General features: G+C 50.8%; 1 protein-coding gene across 1 annotated transcript; it reads left to right on the top strand.

The window, feature by feature from the left end:
* The first annotated feature begins 11,482 nt into the window (after window positions 1-11,482).
* On the top strand, window positions 11,483-16,850 carry LOC149370922 (uncharacterized). Its single transcript, XM_089563787.1, has 2 exons — window positions 11,483-12,930; window positions 13,025-16,850. Exon 2 carries the CDS (start codon window positions 13,403-13,405, stop codon window positions 14,978-14,980), a length of 1,578 nt encoding a protein of 525 aa, XP_089419913.1. The 5' UTR covers window positions 11,483-12,930; window positions 13,025-13,402; the 3' UTR covers window positions 14,981-16,850.
* The last annotated feature ends 105 nt before the right edge of the window (window positions 16,851-16,955 follow it).

The raw sequence follows: 16,955 nt of genomic DNA, 5'->3' as shown, positions 1-16,955 counted from the left end.
TCAACCACAACACATACACATTCACCGCGACGTATTAGATTCTCAAATTACACTTAACTAAATTAGGCGAAATTAAATATTTTCTACACAGCATATCAAATAGCGTACAGATATTTAAAAATAAAACTGACTGCAAGCAGGTAGCAAATTGTCCTGCCATCTATGTTAAAAACAAATAAACCACCTGCAGTGCAATCGGTGCCGTCTTCGGCTCTGCTTTTTTATTTACCTTAAATTTCCGCTCCAAATTAATGATAAGAAATCTATTTAAAACTTAGCGTGAAGTATTTTACCCGACAATTATTTGTAAGGCTCTTGACAGTGTCTAAATAATTAGCGGTTCATAGGTTTTATCGACACAAGAGGTCAGTAGGGCTTCGAGAGGCTGGAAGCAATTACAATCGTATAACTTCATATATACTTTTATGCGTAATTATCGTAAAATATTTTATAGACTGAAGGGGCATTTTTTTTTTTTGCTTGCTCATCTTGTGACGCTTGGTATGTTGTTTTGGTACCTAAGTTGTCGTCTGCACAAGCAGACAACGGCAAGCACATAAGCGAGAGCCAACTACATCAAAATATGATATAAAAGCAGACATGGCGTCAAAGTTGCGCAGAGTCATCTTTTACTCATATTTTGAAACTACTTCGGAAACTGACAAAATTCTAGTAAAAAAAAAAAACGCCGCCAATCTACCAAAACGACAGGAAGCAACACGTTCAGCCGGCCAAGCCATGTAGCGCCAACAAAGTCGCTTCTTTTACCATAAATGTACACAGTAAAGTTTTAACATATTGCTCCATTAGCGAATGAAGCATTTAAAAGGTTTATATTTTTATATATTGCAGCTGACGACCATTAACAATGTGTTAAAATTTCCTGCTTTCGATCTTCATCCCGTGGAATTCATTTGGAGGCAGCGGTGCTTAACACCAATGACATTTCAGTATTTAAAAGGTTCTGTGCAAGGAGCCCTCATCTGCTAGCCACATTTTACCCTTGCTGCCAAGGAAAATGCTTTGTTGCTCTTCAGCTTGTAACACTCTGAGCTATGCTGAGAGGCGCCATTCTAACTTCATTAAAGCATTTATTTTATCGTTTTTTTGCAACAGCTGCGTGCAGGTAATTATAGCTTTGATGCTTCAAATAAGGCAGTAACGACAACTTGCAAAAACACAACTGCCATGCCACTCAACGTCCCCGAAAATTCAGTAGCAGACGACGCGCTTAGCAGCAATGAGCACTGACTCTACAACAAGTGCACGGGTGGCGCCATCTGTAAAGCGCGTTTGACTCATCAAGTTTGTCTGCAGAAGAACGTACTAGGTGGCGTTAGCATTCCAGCTATTGCCAGTATGTCATGCTTGAAATAACGTGAAACCATGGAGTAAAACAAAACCTAGCAGGGTTCGTCACGTGACATTTTTGAAGCCTAGTCATAAAAAATATATAATGGGAAACATAATCGGAAAGAGGCCGTCACGCGACAAGTGTTAGCTCCTAGCCAGATTTCGCTTTCGCTTTCGCCTGCGCTTGAAATTTGAAACGCGCCTCGGGCGTAGCCGACAGCGGAAAAAAAAAAATCCACGCCTAAGGATGTGAATAGCGCCAGAGACGCCGGATAGGCGCTGCGCCGGCGCATACGTGTCCACTAAAAAAAAATAAAAATAAAAAACAGCTTTGGTTTAACTGTTGTCGTACCTGGTCAGAGAGCTGTTTGTGCCCAGGGAAGGAAACTCGAAGAAAATCAGTGGAGGCACAAACTATGAGACACCCTCTCCTTCAACCCGTTGATCAGCCTCTCCTCACCACCTCTGCCATCCCTCAGTTTCACCCTCACATATTTTTCTGCGCCAGTTCTCCCTCACTCTCACCTCACTGAGTGAAGCCCTCGTGAGGGTGCCCATGTCTGCTTGAAACCACCTTGAAACCATTTCAAAATGAAAAACGTGCCAATTTTTCCACGTCTGAAACTTCATGAAATAGCCGTGTTAGGTTTTAGTGTGACTTCGTTATTTCATTACCGACCGATCGTTGCCTTTCCTGCTTTGCTTACTTTTATAACCTAAGCGCGCGAAATTCACTTATTGTCGCAGGGCAGTAATAAAACACATAAAGTAATAAATCATCGAATAAAACACTCGGTTTTCTCAAGCGCCATCTCCGCCTTGCCCCTCTACGCGTAAGATATAAATCGCTCATCAGACCAAAATTAGAATATGCCTCCGCCATATGGAGCCCGCACCAAACTTACTTAACGCGCGCATTAGAAGCTGTCCAAAATCGTGCCACTCGATTCATCCACTCTTCATACTCGTATGACGTCAACACTTCTTCATTGAAAGCATTATCATGACTACCGCCCCTTTCGTTCCGTCGTCGCATTGCAAGTCTCACCATTTATCAAATTATTTCATTGTCCCTCAATCGGTCACCCTATTTCACAGCTTCAGCACGCATATCTCACCGCATCAGTTATCCCCTACAAGTTTCCCGGCCGCCATCGCACACTGCCATCTTTTCTGCTTCATTTTTCTTTCGAGCAGCAACGGACTGGAACGGCCTACCCCGCCATCGTCAACATCGCTTCATCCTCTACTTTTCAAGAACATGTAACCGATAACCTTCAGTGCTAAATAATATTCGCTGTTTTGTTTGCTCATTTCACTAAAATCCCACCCCTTATGTAATACCCCCGATACAAAATTTGCGCAAAAAGTGTCCGTAGAGAAGCGGACAACCTAGCTTTCTAAATCGCTGTATACAAGTCTACCGCTCAATGCAATGACTACCTCTAGGGATTCTATGACAGCGCCACGGCGGTGGAGTTATGGTCATTAGGTGGTGGAGTCATGGAGTGCAACAAAACCAACCAGACTTGCCTCTAAATAATCAGCAACAGAATTCAACTGCTCCTTAATAGTTAATTTGTAACATAATTAAATAAATTACACTTCTCTACTTTGTTTACATAAGCCACACTTTTTTTTTTTTTGCCAAAGTGTAAGTGCACAAATAATCGCTAGCACTGACTCGATACACCACGCACCTTCACTCTCTCCGCTCAGCCCATGAAACTGTTCGTATCTCAAGTAGAACACCACGTCTTCAAAATATCTTTGCGGGGATATACGCGTTAAAAGGGATTTTTCAACCAAGGGAGACGTTTTCAAATGATCTAAAGAATTGATTTGGTTTATTGGTGTTTAATGCCCCAAAGCGACCCAGCCTATGAGGGACGCCGTAGTGCAGGGCTCCGGAATACGTCCAAGAGAATTGCATTGAAAAACGCTTTTTAACTATATGCGTGCCTTCTTGTAGGCAAATCGCAGACGTTTGCTGTTTGTGCGGGATGTTTTGCAGAACAGCTATTTATTTATTTATTTATTTATTTATTTATTTATTTATTTATTTATTTATTTATTTAGTTATTTATTTATTTATTTAAGCGATAGCTTCATTACGCGGGGTAAAGCCAGTTTCCAGGGGCCGCAAGTTTGACCTTCAAATGACATTCATAACCAACAGACAAATCAAAGCAACGGAAGAAGTGCACAACTGTTCCCATGGCACAGTGGACACCTTAGTCACGCTTTAAGCTACGAAACCGATGAAGAGCGGCACCTTCGATACGAAACCGATGAAAAGCGGTAACTTCGAAAGCAAAGGAAATGAACTGGCCCCCTGGAACCGTGAACACCTAAGTCGCGCTTTAAAGGGTCTATGCAACGAATTAAAGGTCGCTTGTAAATGTTTTCAGTGCTTAGAAATGATGCTAAGAAGCATTCACACCAAGTATGAATCTTCTAAGCTGAGCCGGCAATTTATTATGAATTTTTAATAACCGCGTTTTTTTCAAATTCGCGGGCCGATTGGTGTCCTCGTAGTGACCGATTTTGAAACTAAAATCGTGAAAATAGACGTCACTAGTCCCGTGACGTAGGCAGGCCAGCGCTCGCTGTCATTCGCTGGAGCCACGGCAGCAACGACGTCACGGGCACACTTCCTGTAGCCGTGAAAATCGTCTGCTCGTGCCGCCGGCAACTCAATAGGGCAAGCGCGAGCCAGGGCATTGCCTTCGCGCATATGGTTTCAATTTACCTCTGCCGCCTCTTTCTGTCGGGAGTTCGGGCCACTCGCAGTGCCTTTGTCGCAGTGACGAGCAAAGAAATCCGACGCGCGCCGCTATCCAGGAAGGCGGAGAGAGACCGGAGAGACGCTGCCGCCGCTGCTGCTGGGGTGCTGGTATGTGCTGGTTGCGACAACCGGAAGTCGGAAACCGAACGCCAGCGAATGACGTAATCATGGGCGGGGCCCAGTCCCAGCGCTGTTTTTTCTGGTGCTACGCGTGTACGAATGCTTTTAGCTCCCGTTTTCGGCAGTGTGGTGACGTCACGCCGAGACCGAGAGCCATCATCCGGGCACTGAAATCTACTCATCCGGGCTCTGAAACGAGAACATCCGGGCACCGTACGAGACTTAACGAGAATTAACGAGACTCTCTAAGCCCTCCTACGCGACCGGCATGCAAGCGCCGGTTGGTCTCCAAACGAGTCACAAAAATAACTGCTGCCAGTGCCTTCAAGATATCAGTCGAGCTGTGCGTTTGATAATGCACGGAATTATAATTTCCGATTTCTAATGCGTGCAAAAAGCACATACATGCCACAGTATTTAAGCATGAAATGCTTTTAGCTCCCGTTGTCGGCAGTGTGGTGATAGTCACGCCAAGACCGAGAGCCAACATCCGGGCACTGAATTCCACTCATCCGGGCACCGTACGAGATTTAACGAGACTCTCTAAGCCCTCCTAGAGGGCCGGCATACAAGCGCCGGTAGGTGGTGGTGGTGGTGTAAACTTTATTGGCCATGACAAATTACAGGTGGGGGTCAGAGCCCCCCTCATGGCCTGCGGGAGTGGCCCACACAGTGGGTTCCTCCCTTACAAATGGTGCGCCAGAACCTGGAGGGCCAGCCTGTTAGAGGCACTGGTGATGGCGAGTCGTTGGTCTTGTAGTGCTGAACTGGACATCAGCTGTTCCCAGTAAGTGAGTGCCACCTCTGGGGGAGGGGGGTGCGGGTAAGTGGAACAGGTGAGCAGAACATGCAGAAAGTCGCCTGGTTTGCCACATAGTCGACAGGAGGAGGAGAATAGGTCAGGGAAGCGTACGTGCATGACTATCGGGTATGGGAGTGTGCGAGTTTGAAGCCTGCGCCAGAAAGTTGATTGCGTGGTTGATAGCGAAGAGTGAGGAGGTGCGTATATCTGTCTGTTGGAACGACAGTGTTGTAGGATGTCACTGAAATTTAACAGACACTCCCCTTCGACGGAGGAGGCGGTGTGCTCACCCGCCCGGAAGGTAAGATCTCGGGCGAGGGCATGCGCCTCCTCGTTTCCGGGTAGTCCGGCATGTGCTGGCGCCCAGATGAGCGTTACGGTTCTGGAGGGATTCCAGCGTCGGAGTATGCTGCTGGCTTGCCGAGAGATACGACCAGTGCTATAATTTAGGATTGCTGTTTGCGAATCGGATATAATTTTGGTATCGGCTGAAGAGGAGATGGCTAGAGCGATAGCCGCTTCCTCTGCCGTGGTTATGGATGAGGTAAGAATGGTTCCTGCCGTGATGGGGCGGCCGTCACTGCGAACAGCCACTATAGCTGCCTGTGCGCCTGATGCGTAGAGCGAGGCATCAGTATATGCTACATTGGGATCCTCTCCGTAAGCTCTGTGTAGTGCTAAGGCCCGGGCCTCTCTGCGCTTTTTATCGCGCTCCGGGTGCATGTGTTTAGGGAGGGGTGGTATCTGAACTGCAGCTCTTATGGGAGTGGGGATTGTGTCAGTGCCGGGTATAACGCCGACAGGCGATATGCGAAGAGACTGCAGCAGAGCTCGTCCTGCAGGGGTGCGTGTGAGTCTGGCTAGTTGTGCCGTTTTGGTGGCCTCACAGAGTTCCTCGAAAGTGTTATGTATTCCTAGTCGAAGAAGGCGTTCTGTGGAAGTGCATGGGGGAAGGCGTAAAGCTGTGCGCGTACTGCTCCGAATGAGGCCGTCTAGGCGTTCTCTATCTTTCGCTAAGAGGGGCAGATACGGTAGTGCATATGTTATTCTACTGGTGATGTAAGCCTGTGTTAGTCGAAGCGTGTTTGGTTCCCGTAGGCCCGATTTTCTGTGTGCCACACGTTTGATGAGCCTAGTGGCTTGTTGTGTGTGCGTTTGTAGCGCTTGGATCGTGTCAGTGTGAGAGCCAGAAGCAGTGAGAAACATTCCCAGTATGCGAACCTTTGGCACTGTGAGAATCGGTTCCTTGCCCAAAACGAGCTGAATATTCGGTGGTGTGCCAGACAATCGGTGGGGTTTGTATATGAAAAGTTGCGATTTCGTGGGGGAGCATGAGAGCCCTCTATCATGGACGTACGTGCAAATGATATTTAGTGCTGTTTGTAAGCGGTGTTCTATCTCCGCGTCGCTACCTCGGCATGTCCATAGTGTAATGTCATCGGCATAGAAGCTGAAGTGTAGGTTGGGTATCGACTTGAGTAATTTAGGTAAACCCATCATGGCTATGTTAAAGAGAGTCGGGGAGAGGACCGCTCCCTGTGGGGTGCCTCGTGCTCCGATGTTGATGTCGTTTAAGGAATGCGGGCCGAATGAGAGATGGGCCGTGCGATTACTGAGGAAATCGCGAATGCAGTTGTACATGCGTTGTCCAACGTCGAGGGATTGTAGGTTCGTTAGGATAGCCGCGTGGGTAACGTGATCAAAGGCCTTATTGAGGTCTACTCCTAATATGGCTTTCGTATCCTTTGTTTTGGGTTCCAGTATCTGATGTTGTAGTTGGAGGAATACATCCTGCGCTGACAATCCTGGTCTAAAACCATACATGCTGTTAGGGAGGAGCTCATTATCCTCCAAGTAGTTGCTGAGTCGCGTCTGAATGACATGCTCGAAGAGCTTGCCTACACATGAAGTAAGAGAGATGGGTCGGAGATTAGTATATATGGTGAAGCGGCTTGCCTGGCTTGGGCAGAAATACAACTTTCGCTGTTTTCCACTGAGGAGGTAGGGAACCGTTTTGCCAGCACTCGTTGAAATAGGCAGGCTGTTAAGACTTCGATAGAGGGGGTGTCCAGATTTCGTAGTGCCCTGTTCGTGATCCCATCCGGTCCCGGAGCGGAGGATGTGTTCAGTTTGTGGAGTTCTGCCCTTACCTCAGCTTCTGTAATGGGCTGGTCTAAGAGTGCGTTTGGGGCGCCTTCGTAGTCGGGGTGAGTTTGGGCAGGGAATGGTGGAAGGTAGAGGTCTTTAAGCTGTTGTAAGAGGTCCTGTGGTTGAACTGTGCTGCCATGAATGAGTTTAGTGAGGTTATGATTCTGGGTCGTTTTGGACTGCGTTGGGTCTAGAAGATGCCTAAATAGGCGCCATGTCTGAGAGAGACTCATGTTTCCATTGAGACGAGTGCATAAGGTCTCCCAATTTTGCCTCATCAGAGTGGTTGCGTGCTTCTCTATTTCTGCGTTTAGTCTACAAAGTCTTCTTTTAAGAGTTCGGTTCCACCGTTGTTTATGCCAGCGGCGCTCAAGGCCCGTTTTTGCCTCCCACAAACGCAAGAGGCGTGTGTCTACCGCCTCACTGGGGCAATCAGGGGGGGTAGTGCGAGTAACTGCTCGTATATCCTGTTGTAGTTTTGTGGTCCACGCCTCTATGTCCGTTATGGACGTGTGCGTTCGATTGCTTCGGCATTTTCTGAGAGATTCCCAGTTGGTGATAGTTGGGTGTTTAGGGGAGGGTTTGCCAATTTGGCTATGGAGCGTAATCTCTATAATGTAGTGATCGCTGCCTACATTTTCATTAGTGTTGCACCATTTTGCATCAGGAATGGAGTGTGTGAATGTGAGATCTGGTGTGGTGTCCCTGCTCACACTTGTTCCCACACGAGTGGGGTGATCGGAATCAGTAAGAAGTGTGAAGCCTTCCTGCTGTGCGGACAGCCAGACTCGGCGGCCCTTTGGAGTGTCTGTAGGGTACCCCCATGCTGTGTGTGGAGCATTGAAGTCCCCTACAATTAGCAAGGGTCGCTTATGCGCAAGTTGTTTTACAAGTGAGAAAAGCCGGTCGAAGTTTGGGAGAGCCCTTTTAGGGGGGCTATAAATGTTGAGAATAAAGAGACTGTGGAATTTTGGGTTATTGGGTACAAGCTCAATGCAGATATGGTCAATGTCGCAAACGGGGAGGCTGTGCACCATTACGGGACACGTACGTTTAACAAGAAATGCTACGTTGTGTGGTGCCTCCGATGAGGGTAAATAAGGCGTATATCCCGGCAGGGTAATGCGATTAATCGGTTCCTGTAGCGCCATGACATCCGGGTCTGAAGCACGTTGTAGAAGTTGTTGGAGGATCCCTCTTTTTTCTCCCAAAACCCCGGCAGTTCCACTGCCAGACCGTGCATAAAGGTTTAGAGGGCGCCATCATGTGGCAGCGATGGGAGTGCCTGTTGCGTTAAAGTGGGAGGATTACGACTTATGTTCGGGTAGCTTCGCGCCGAACGGGTGGTGGCGTTCCTCCCTTCCTGTATGGTGCGGTTCGGGTGTCCACCGAGATGACAGAGAATTACTGCGCCATTTCCTTTCCTCAAAAAGCGTTTCGTTCAAAGGGCAACGCATCGCGCCGAACGGGTGGTGACGTTCCTCCCTTCCTGTACGGTGCGGTTCGGGTGTCCACCGCGATGACAGAGAATTACTGCTCCGTTTCCTGTCCTCAAAAAACGTTGCTCCGTTTCCTGTCCTCAAAAAACGTTGCGTTCAAAGGGCAAGGCATCGCGTCGAACGGGTGGTGGCGTTCCTACCTTCCTGTAACGTGCGGCTCGGGTGTCCACCGAGATGGCAGAGAATTACTGCGTGATCTCTTTTCCTCAAAAAGCGTCGCGTTCAAAGGACGAGGCATCACGCCGAACGGGTGGTGGCGTTCCGCGGACTGCCTGGCAGCGCTACAACACGCTGTCGCGTTCCACTCCTAAAGGCGAAGCTTAAGCGTCATTAATTAGCAGTTTATTAGTATTTAGTCATTAATCAGTCATTACACACTAATCAGTAATTTGTCATTACTTCGTCATGAATTATGTGTGACGTAATCCAGTGGTAACATCACCAGTGTCACATACGCAAAATGGTGCTGAAAACGCTTTCGCCTCTACGCACATCACCCTGTGGGCCACGCAGGGTAGCACAGGAGACATTGAAACCAGCCTGCAAACAGCGGCGACGATAGTAGACCGCTACGCCCGCCGCTGCGGTCTTCAATGTTCCCCTCAAAAATCGGAATTTGTGCACCTCTGCCCCTCACAGAAGTGCACAACTAAAATATCTCTCTCTCTTGAGAGTGGTCCCATACGCGAAAGTGATGAGATACGGGTACTCGGACTCTACATCCACAAACACAGGCGGTCAGACACTACATTGGCCAAACTCCGTAAGGTGGGGGACCAGGTGGGCCGCATGGTCCGCCGGGTTTCCAACAAACGCGGTGGGTTACGAAGTAAGGATGCCTTGCGGCTGGCAAATGCCTTCGTAACTAGTCGAATTCTCTATTCGACTCCTTATCTCCACCTACGGAAACAAGAGGAGGACGCCCTTGAGGTCGTCCTTCGCAAAATTGTTAAACGTGCCCTTGACCTCCCTATCACTACTTCAAACAGCCGGCTTATGGCTCTTGGGGTGGTGAATACTTTCCGGGAGCTCCGGGAGGCGCACCTTACAAACCAGTACACGCGCTTGTCGCTAACGGAGTCGGGTCGCCGCCTTCTTGCTCGACTCCATATCCAACACACCCCTCCAATGGAAGACAGGTTTCGCATCCCGGAACTGTGGAGACGTGCCCTCCACGTGCGGCCTCTTCCAGCAAACATGTCACATGAAGACCATAATGGTCGGCGCCTGGCACGAGCGGAAGCGCTAGCCCGATATTATGGCAACAAAACAGGTGTATACTACGTGGACGCCTCCGGCCCTCACCATGGGGGATGGTACACGGCCGCGGTAGTTCACAACAGCAACACAGTTAACGGCCTAACTTTTAGAGCTCGCAGTGCAACACAAGCAGAAGAGGTCGCGATTGCTCTCGCGGCCTCACATTCCAATTCAAAATACATAATCACCGACTCGCGAGGGGCCTGTCGGAACGTCGAACAAGGCTGCACTCCCTTCCTAGCCTATCGAATATATCAAAATTGCATACGGGATGCGGACCCCGCACACCGTTACCTCATATGGGCCCCTGCTCATCAGGGGTTGGCAGGAAACGAGGCAGCAGACGCAGCCGCCCGCGCGCTCTCTCACCGGGCTGTTTTCTCCTCCCCATCCGATCAGGAACCCGATTTTAATCCGGTCTATACATTCAAAGATATTACAACATATTATCAAAATTGTCATCGCCTTTACCCTAGCCCATGTAAAGGCCTGAAGAAGGCGGATGAGCGGCTCCTTCTCCGCCTTCTCACCAATACTTTGCTGTGCCCGGCAGCGCTAAAACATTTTGACCCCTCCTTTAGCGGCAGCTGCCCACACTGTAGTGCAGTGTCTTCTGACACCTATCACATGGTGTGGGCCTGCCCCTCCAACCCCGCTATTCCCCCCTTCCCCAATCCAACCCGGGAGGACTGGGAGGCGACCCTGCTCGGCTGCCACGACTTACAGGCCCAACAAGCCTTAGTCGGGCGCGCCCGGGCGGCGGCAACCGCCACTGGGGTCCCATACTAGGGACCTCCACCTAGTGTTTGTAAGGATCGGTCCCTTACGGGCTGATCCAAACATACCTCCAGTTCATTCGAAATAAATGTTTTCACCACCACCACCACCCGCCGTGTCCGCGTGCGCTTCGCATTATGCCCGTAAACATTTCATGCTTACTCTACTCTCGGTTACAGGAGAGGCAGAGTTTTTTTAATCGTCTATATCTTCGTTGTTATTGATGCTAGCTCAGACATTCTTGCACTGGGGTGACGAGTAATGGAATGCTTATCTCTCGTCTACTTTACCTAATGTCAATTGATTTATGGAATAGTCGCTTTAAGCTACGTCGTATTAGGGACAATGTGCGCTGATAAGGTTGTGACAGATACGCGGCACTGAATCCATAGGCCGTCGGCGTTCATTGTGTTATTTGCGTTGATGTTTTGCGTTCGCGTTGGCAACGTTGTGGCAGAAACGCGGCACTGAAGCCATAGGCCGAAACGCGGTACTGAAGCCATATAATTTCGACCACCTGGAGATCCGACCGCGGCGGCCGCGTTTCGATGGAGGCGAAACGCAAGAGGCGCCCGTGTGCTGTGCGATGTCAGTGCACGTTAAAGATCCCCAGGTGGTCGAAATTATTCCGGAGACCTCCTCCACTACGGCCCCTCTTTCCCTCTCGCTTCTTTTACTCCCACCTTCCTGCCTTCCCTTACGGCGCGGTTCAGGTGTCCGCCGAGATATGTGACAGATACTGCGCCATTCCTTTCCTCAAAAGCCAATTTAATTTAATTTAAGCCATAGACCATCGCCATTCATTGTGTTCATTAGCGTCGGCGTTGACAACGCTTTGCGTTCGCACTGACTAGCAGAAGCGCGGCACTGAAACCATAGGCCGTCGGCGTTCATTGTGTTCATTGCCGTTGGCAACGTTTTGCGTTCGCATTGACGTTGTGGCAGACACGCGGTCCTGAAGCCATAAGGCGTCGGCATTCATTGTGTTCATGGACTACGATGATTTTAAGGAAAGGAAGTGCACATAACTGGTTCCCTCGGTCAGTGGACGTTTGAATCGTGCTTTGAGGTACGTGGGGTGGCGAGAGATGTGAGCTGCATGCGTTAGCGCTGACAACGTTGTGGCAAACACGCGGCACTGCAGCAATAGGCTACAGCGTTCATTGAGTGAGCGAACTCTCGCGATCAACCATTAACTGCAACGCGCACAGCTGCGCAGCGTTCGCGGCAGCAGCCGCCGCTTCCTGCTGCAGACTACAAGGTCGTGTTCAGATCACGAGGCGGGCTGCAGCTGGACCTGCTTCCACCCCGACAACTACGGGAAGCCATCCTTCAAGCGGCGTCCCAGCTACACGAACCAACGCGTACCCAAATCAGGGTACACCCCGTAAACAATACGTGCACCGTAAGCACGCCCATAAAAGCTGACGCGCTTGCCCTGGTTAGCGTAACCAGCATCAAAAACCAAGGCAAGGACTTCGCCGTCGCAGCTTACATAGCCCCGCCGGATGGAGCGGTACGCGGAGTCATCTCCAATGCTTATTGGAATGAGACTCCTACAGAGCTCCTGCAAGACCTGATCACCGGCAACCCAGACGCCCTCATCGTGGACGCCCGCCGAATGGGCTCCACGCGTTCCATCTTAATCACTTTCCGAGCTGGACCTGTCCCACGCGCCGTCCTTTATGGAGGAGCCCCCCACAGGTGCACACCCTATCGAGGGCATATAGACGCCTGCACTAACTGCCGCGTCCCTGGTCACCGGGCAGACGTGTGTGTCCACCCAAGATCCCATAAGTGTCCCCGCTGTGGGCAGTCCCACCCAAAGGAAGATGTGCCCTCATGCACCCCCAGCTGCATTCTCTGCGGAGGCCCTCATATGACCGGCACCGGGAACTGCAAGGGACCAAGGGACGGGGCCGCAAACTATAGCGTCCCCGAAGAACGCTCTCTCTCCTCCGGATACATCGCGGCTTTCCCGCTGCGATCAACCAGGCACAGCCAGCAGACGCAGCTCGACGGCTTCCCGGTCGCCTTCTACAAGCCGGCAGAATGGCAGCAAGAACGCCACGCGTCTCACCTGGGCAGACCGCGTTTCCGGCAAAACCACCCGTCAACCCCCACCGCCCCAGTCCTCCCAGGCAAACCCGAGAGACCAGGAACTCAAGGCCTTGCGTGACGAGGTAAGCCGCCTTTCCTCCCTCCTAAGCACCCCCGCCCCCTCCATGCCCCCTCAACCCGCACCCCCTGTCATTAATTCGAGCTCATCATCCACAGACACTTCGAGCACCCCTCCTGCAAAGAAACAGCGCACCACAGACGCCACACCCCCTCCCGTGCCCCCAGAAGTAGACGCTAAATTAGAAGCACTCGAAGCAAAATTTGACCATAAACTAAAAGAGCTAGACGCCCGCCTCGAGGCCAGATTCAATCACCTTGCCGCCACCCTCACCGAAAAACTTGAGCAGCGCATGGACGCTATGCTTACCAAGATGATGGAACTCTTGGAACATAATCTTACCCATCGCTTCAACCAACTTCAAACCCCCTCCACTCCCCCCATCCTACCTCCGCAAGCACAAAACACCTTTCCTGAGCCACACATACCAATTGACACCCGTCTTACTACCCTCCTCAATCCCCCCACCATCCAATATGGCGGGGCGGAACACTAATTATCTCCCCATTATAACTTGGAACTGCCGCGGCTTCCGGGCAAAGCGCGCACCTCTGCAACTTCTCCTTCCCACCATCACACCCACGCCCCACATACTTCTTCTCCAGGAGACTGCACACCGAGCAACCCTCCCCAGCTACACATCTACACACTCGGGTACCACTAACACACCCAGGGCGTCCACACTCATCCACCGCAGCCTCACCTACAAAACTCATCACATTACGTCTGAGACGCCCTGCGTGATCACGGAACTTATACATCACACACATTCACTTCCTTCTATATTTATAGCAAACATATACCACCCCCCGTCCCTGCCGATGGCCCCGCTAGAATCACTTCTGCGAAAGCTACACCATTTAGCAGGGAAACATCCCCTACTCATCGGTGGGGACTTCAACAGTCAGCATACTGACTGGGGATACACAACCACTACACATCGAGGTCGCAGGCTCTGGCTGCTCCTGCAGAACCTCCAACTCACTGTGCACAACACGTTTCAGACGCCTACGCGGATCGGCAACAGTGTCAGCATGGACACCAATCAGGACCTGACACTGAGCCGCTGCATCCACGGCGTTACCTGGAACAGAACACAACATAGACTGGGCAGTGATTATTACATTATACAAATCACTGTCCCGTACAAACCACCCCGTCACGCAATTACAACACACAAACTCATCAACTGGGATGCCTTTCGCGCTGCACGCACCGCCCTCCCAGACACTCCCATCGCAGACGTCGACGCCTGGGTGCAGTCACTCAAGCATGACGTTCACCACAACACGCGACACATTGAAACTACAACCGAAACACCGACCCTTGACACACGCCTAGCCCACCTCTGGGAGGCTTATCACAGCATCCTGGAACGCTGGAAAGGCAACAGACACAACAGAACGCTTAAAAAGCGGCTGGCCGCGCTGCAGACACAAATCCAAGAGCACTCTGAGGAGCTCTCTCGATCCAACTGGGGACAGATATGCGACGGTATCGCCGGAAACCTGTCCAGCAAACGTGCATGGCAACTCCTCCGACACCTCATTGACCCCACACGCACCAAATCAGCAGCACAGCACCAGGTGACACGCCTCACACATGAACACATTGACGATCCCGACACCCTTTTAGACACACTTCAAACCATGTACACATCTCCAGGCGGCCCCACACCTCTACCCCACTACACAGGACAACCAAATCCCACACTCGACACCGACATCATGGAGACGGAAGTCAGAGCGGCCCTCCTGATTCTCCGCGCCAACTCCGCACCTGGTGCAGACCAAATCACAAACTCCATGCTCCGTAATCTGGATGACCGATCGATCACCCACATTACGAAATACTTCAACCAGTGCTGGAAGGAGGGTAACCTCCCGCAGTCCTGGCGCCACGCGAAGGTAATATTTATACCAAAACCCAACAAACCACTCACCATTCAAAACCTTCGCCCGATTTCGCTAACCTCATGCCTCGGGAAGCTCCTCGAGCATGCTGTGTTAGCGAGACTCACGTCACATGGCGGACAACAATCTCTACCCGCATAGCATGGTGGGATTCCGCCCTCATCTATCCGCACAGGATGCCATGCTGCAACTCACACACGACCTTTTTGACCCGCTTCTTAGCTTCTTAGGCAGTCTTAGCTTTGTATCTCTCCAAAGCTTTTGATCGCATTGAACATCAGGCGATCATGACTGCTCTATCCCCATTGAATGTGGGTGTGCGCACGTACGCCTACATTCAAGCATTCCTGACTGACCGCACGGCTGAGATACACTTCGGCCCTCTGTCTTCCCCCTCCTACACACTTCAGAGTATCGGCACCCCTCAAGGGTCCGTCCTTTCCCCCTTTCTCTTTAACATTACCCTCATACCCCTCGCCCAGAAATTGGCAACTATTCCCCACCTCAAGCACACTCTTTATGCCGACGATATCACCCTGTGAACCACCCACGGCAGTGACGGCGACATAGAGAACACCTTACAAGAAGCAGCCACCCTCACCCAAAATTACGCACGGACCATCGGACTGTCTTGCTCCCCAGAGAAGTCCGAACTGCTCCTCATCCGGCCTAAGAACCGCCGCTGTCCCCGCTCCCCCATTGCCATTGAATTGAATGGTTACCCGGTACCTGAGGTTGACACCCTCCGTGTGTTGGGCCTGCACATCCAGAACGATGGCAAAAACACCACTACCCTCAAGAAACTCAAGCAGGTTGTAGGCGCGATATCGCACCTCATCCGCAGGGGTTCGGGACGTCATACAGGCATGAAGGAGCGCGACCTATGTCGCCTCATTCATGGCTTTGTCCTCAGCCGTGTACTGTACACTACCCCATACTTACAACTATCCAAACATGACATAAACGCTTTGGATGCTTTGATTCGCAAGGCATTCAAGGTAGCACTTCATCTTCCCCTCAACACACCCACAGACAGATTACTAGGCCTGGGCCTCCACAACACGATCGGGGAACTGGTGGAGGCCCACCGACAGGCCCAATACATCAGGCTCACAAAAACTTCCACAGGTCGGTATATCCTGGACTCCCTGGGAATCAAAATACCGGCCAACGACCCAACCCTCCTCGCCATCCCACGATCCCTTCACCGAGAGCTTCTCATCAGGCCACTCCCGAGGAATATGCACCCGTCCCACCATGAGCAGCGCCGCAGAGCCCGTGCGAAGGCACTCCATCGAGCGTACGGCCCCGAGCCGGACGCCGTATGGGTTGACGCTGCCTACATGCACGGGTGATGAAGCGACAGCAGCTGTGGTGGACTCCTCTTCATCCACCCTCCTCACACTACCTCTCCCTCCAGACACGTCCCCAGAGGCTGCAGAGGAAGCCGCCAGTGCACTTGCTATAACCCGCACGGAAGCCCGGTATATTTTAACTGACTCTAAAACTGCGATTCTAAATTTTGCTCGAGGCCGAGTTCATGTCCCTGCTTTTGACATACTGGACTCGCCCGATGCACCCCCGCCCCGCCAAGTGGAGCTGATATGGGTGCCTGCGCACTCCGGTAATCCCGGAAACGAGGCCGCCAACCTTTTAGCCCGAGGTTCAAGGGCGTCCGCAGAATTTTTTGCAGGGGGGGGCCCATTGGTTGTTGGCGCCGGAGGGGGGGGGGGTATATTCGTAGCGAAAAGGCACTATTTGCGGAGTAAATTTATTTATTTATATATAAATAAAAAATAAGTAAAATACACACATGAAAGAAAATTACAAGCAGCAAATTAAAGCGCGGATTGTAGAGATACATTGGAGTTTATCAACAAAGAAACAATTAAAATTAATAAAAATGCAAAAAGATACTATCAATACTCGAAGTGCTCAGTCTTACTGCATACGGGTTCTCGACTCACCCGAATTGATGACCAGCACACAGCGCAATATGTTCACAAACACGCAACTACAGTCACTCAGTCAGTCTTCCTTGAACAGCAACTGTAGGCGCCTCGGATTTTTCTGGGCGAATTGCGTAGTTACACGGGTGATAAATTCATTTCTGTGC

The sequence above is a fragment of the Amblyomma mixtum genome, chromosome 1, assembly GCF_055824585.1.
Source record: "Amblyomma mixtum isolate Tamu chromosome 1, ASM5582458v1, whole genome shotgun sequence".
In the NCBI taxonomy this organism is placed as follows: domain Eukaryota; kingdom Metazoa; phylum Arthropoda; class Arachnida; order Ixodida; family Ixodidae; genus Amblyomma; species Amblyomma mixtum.
The sequence above is the reverse complement of the archived record's forward strand: the minus strand, read 5'-3'. Positions and strand labels throughout refer to the sequence as shown.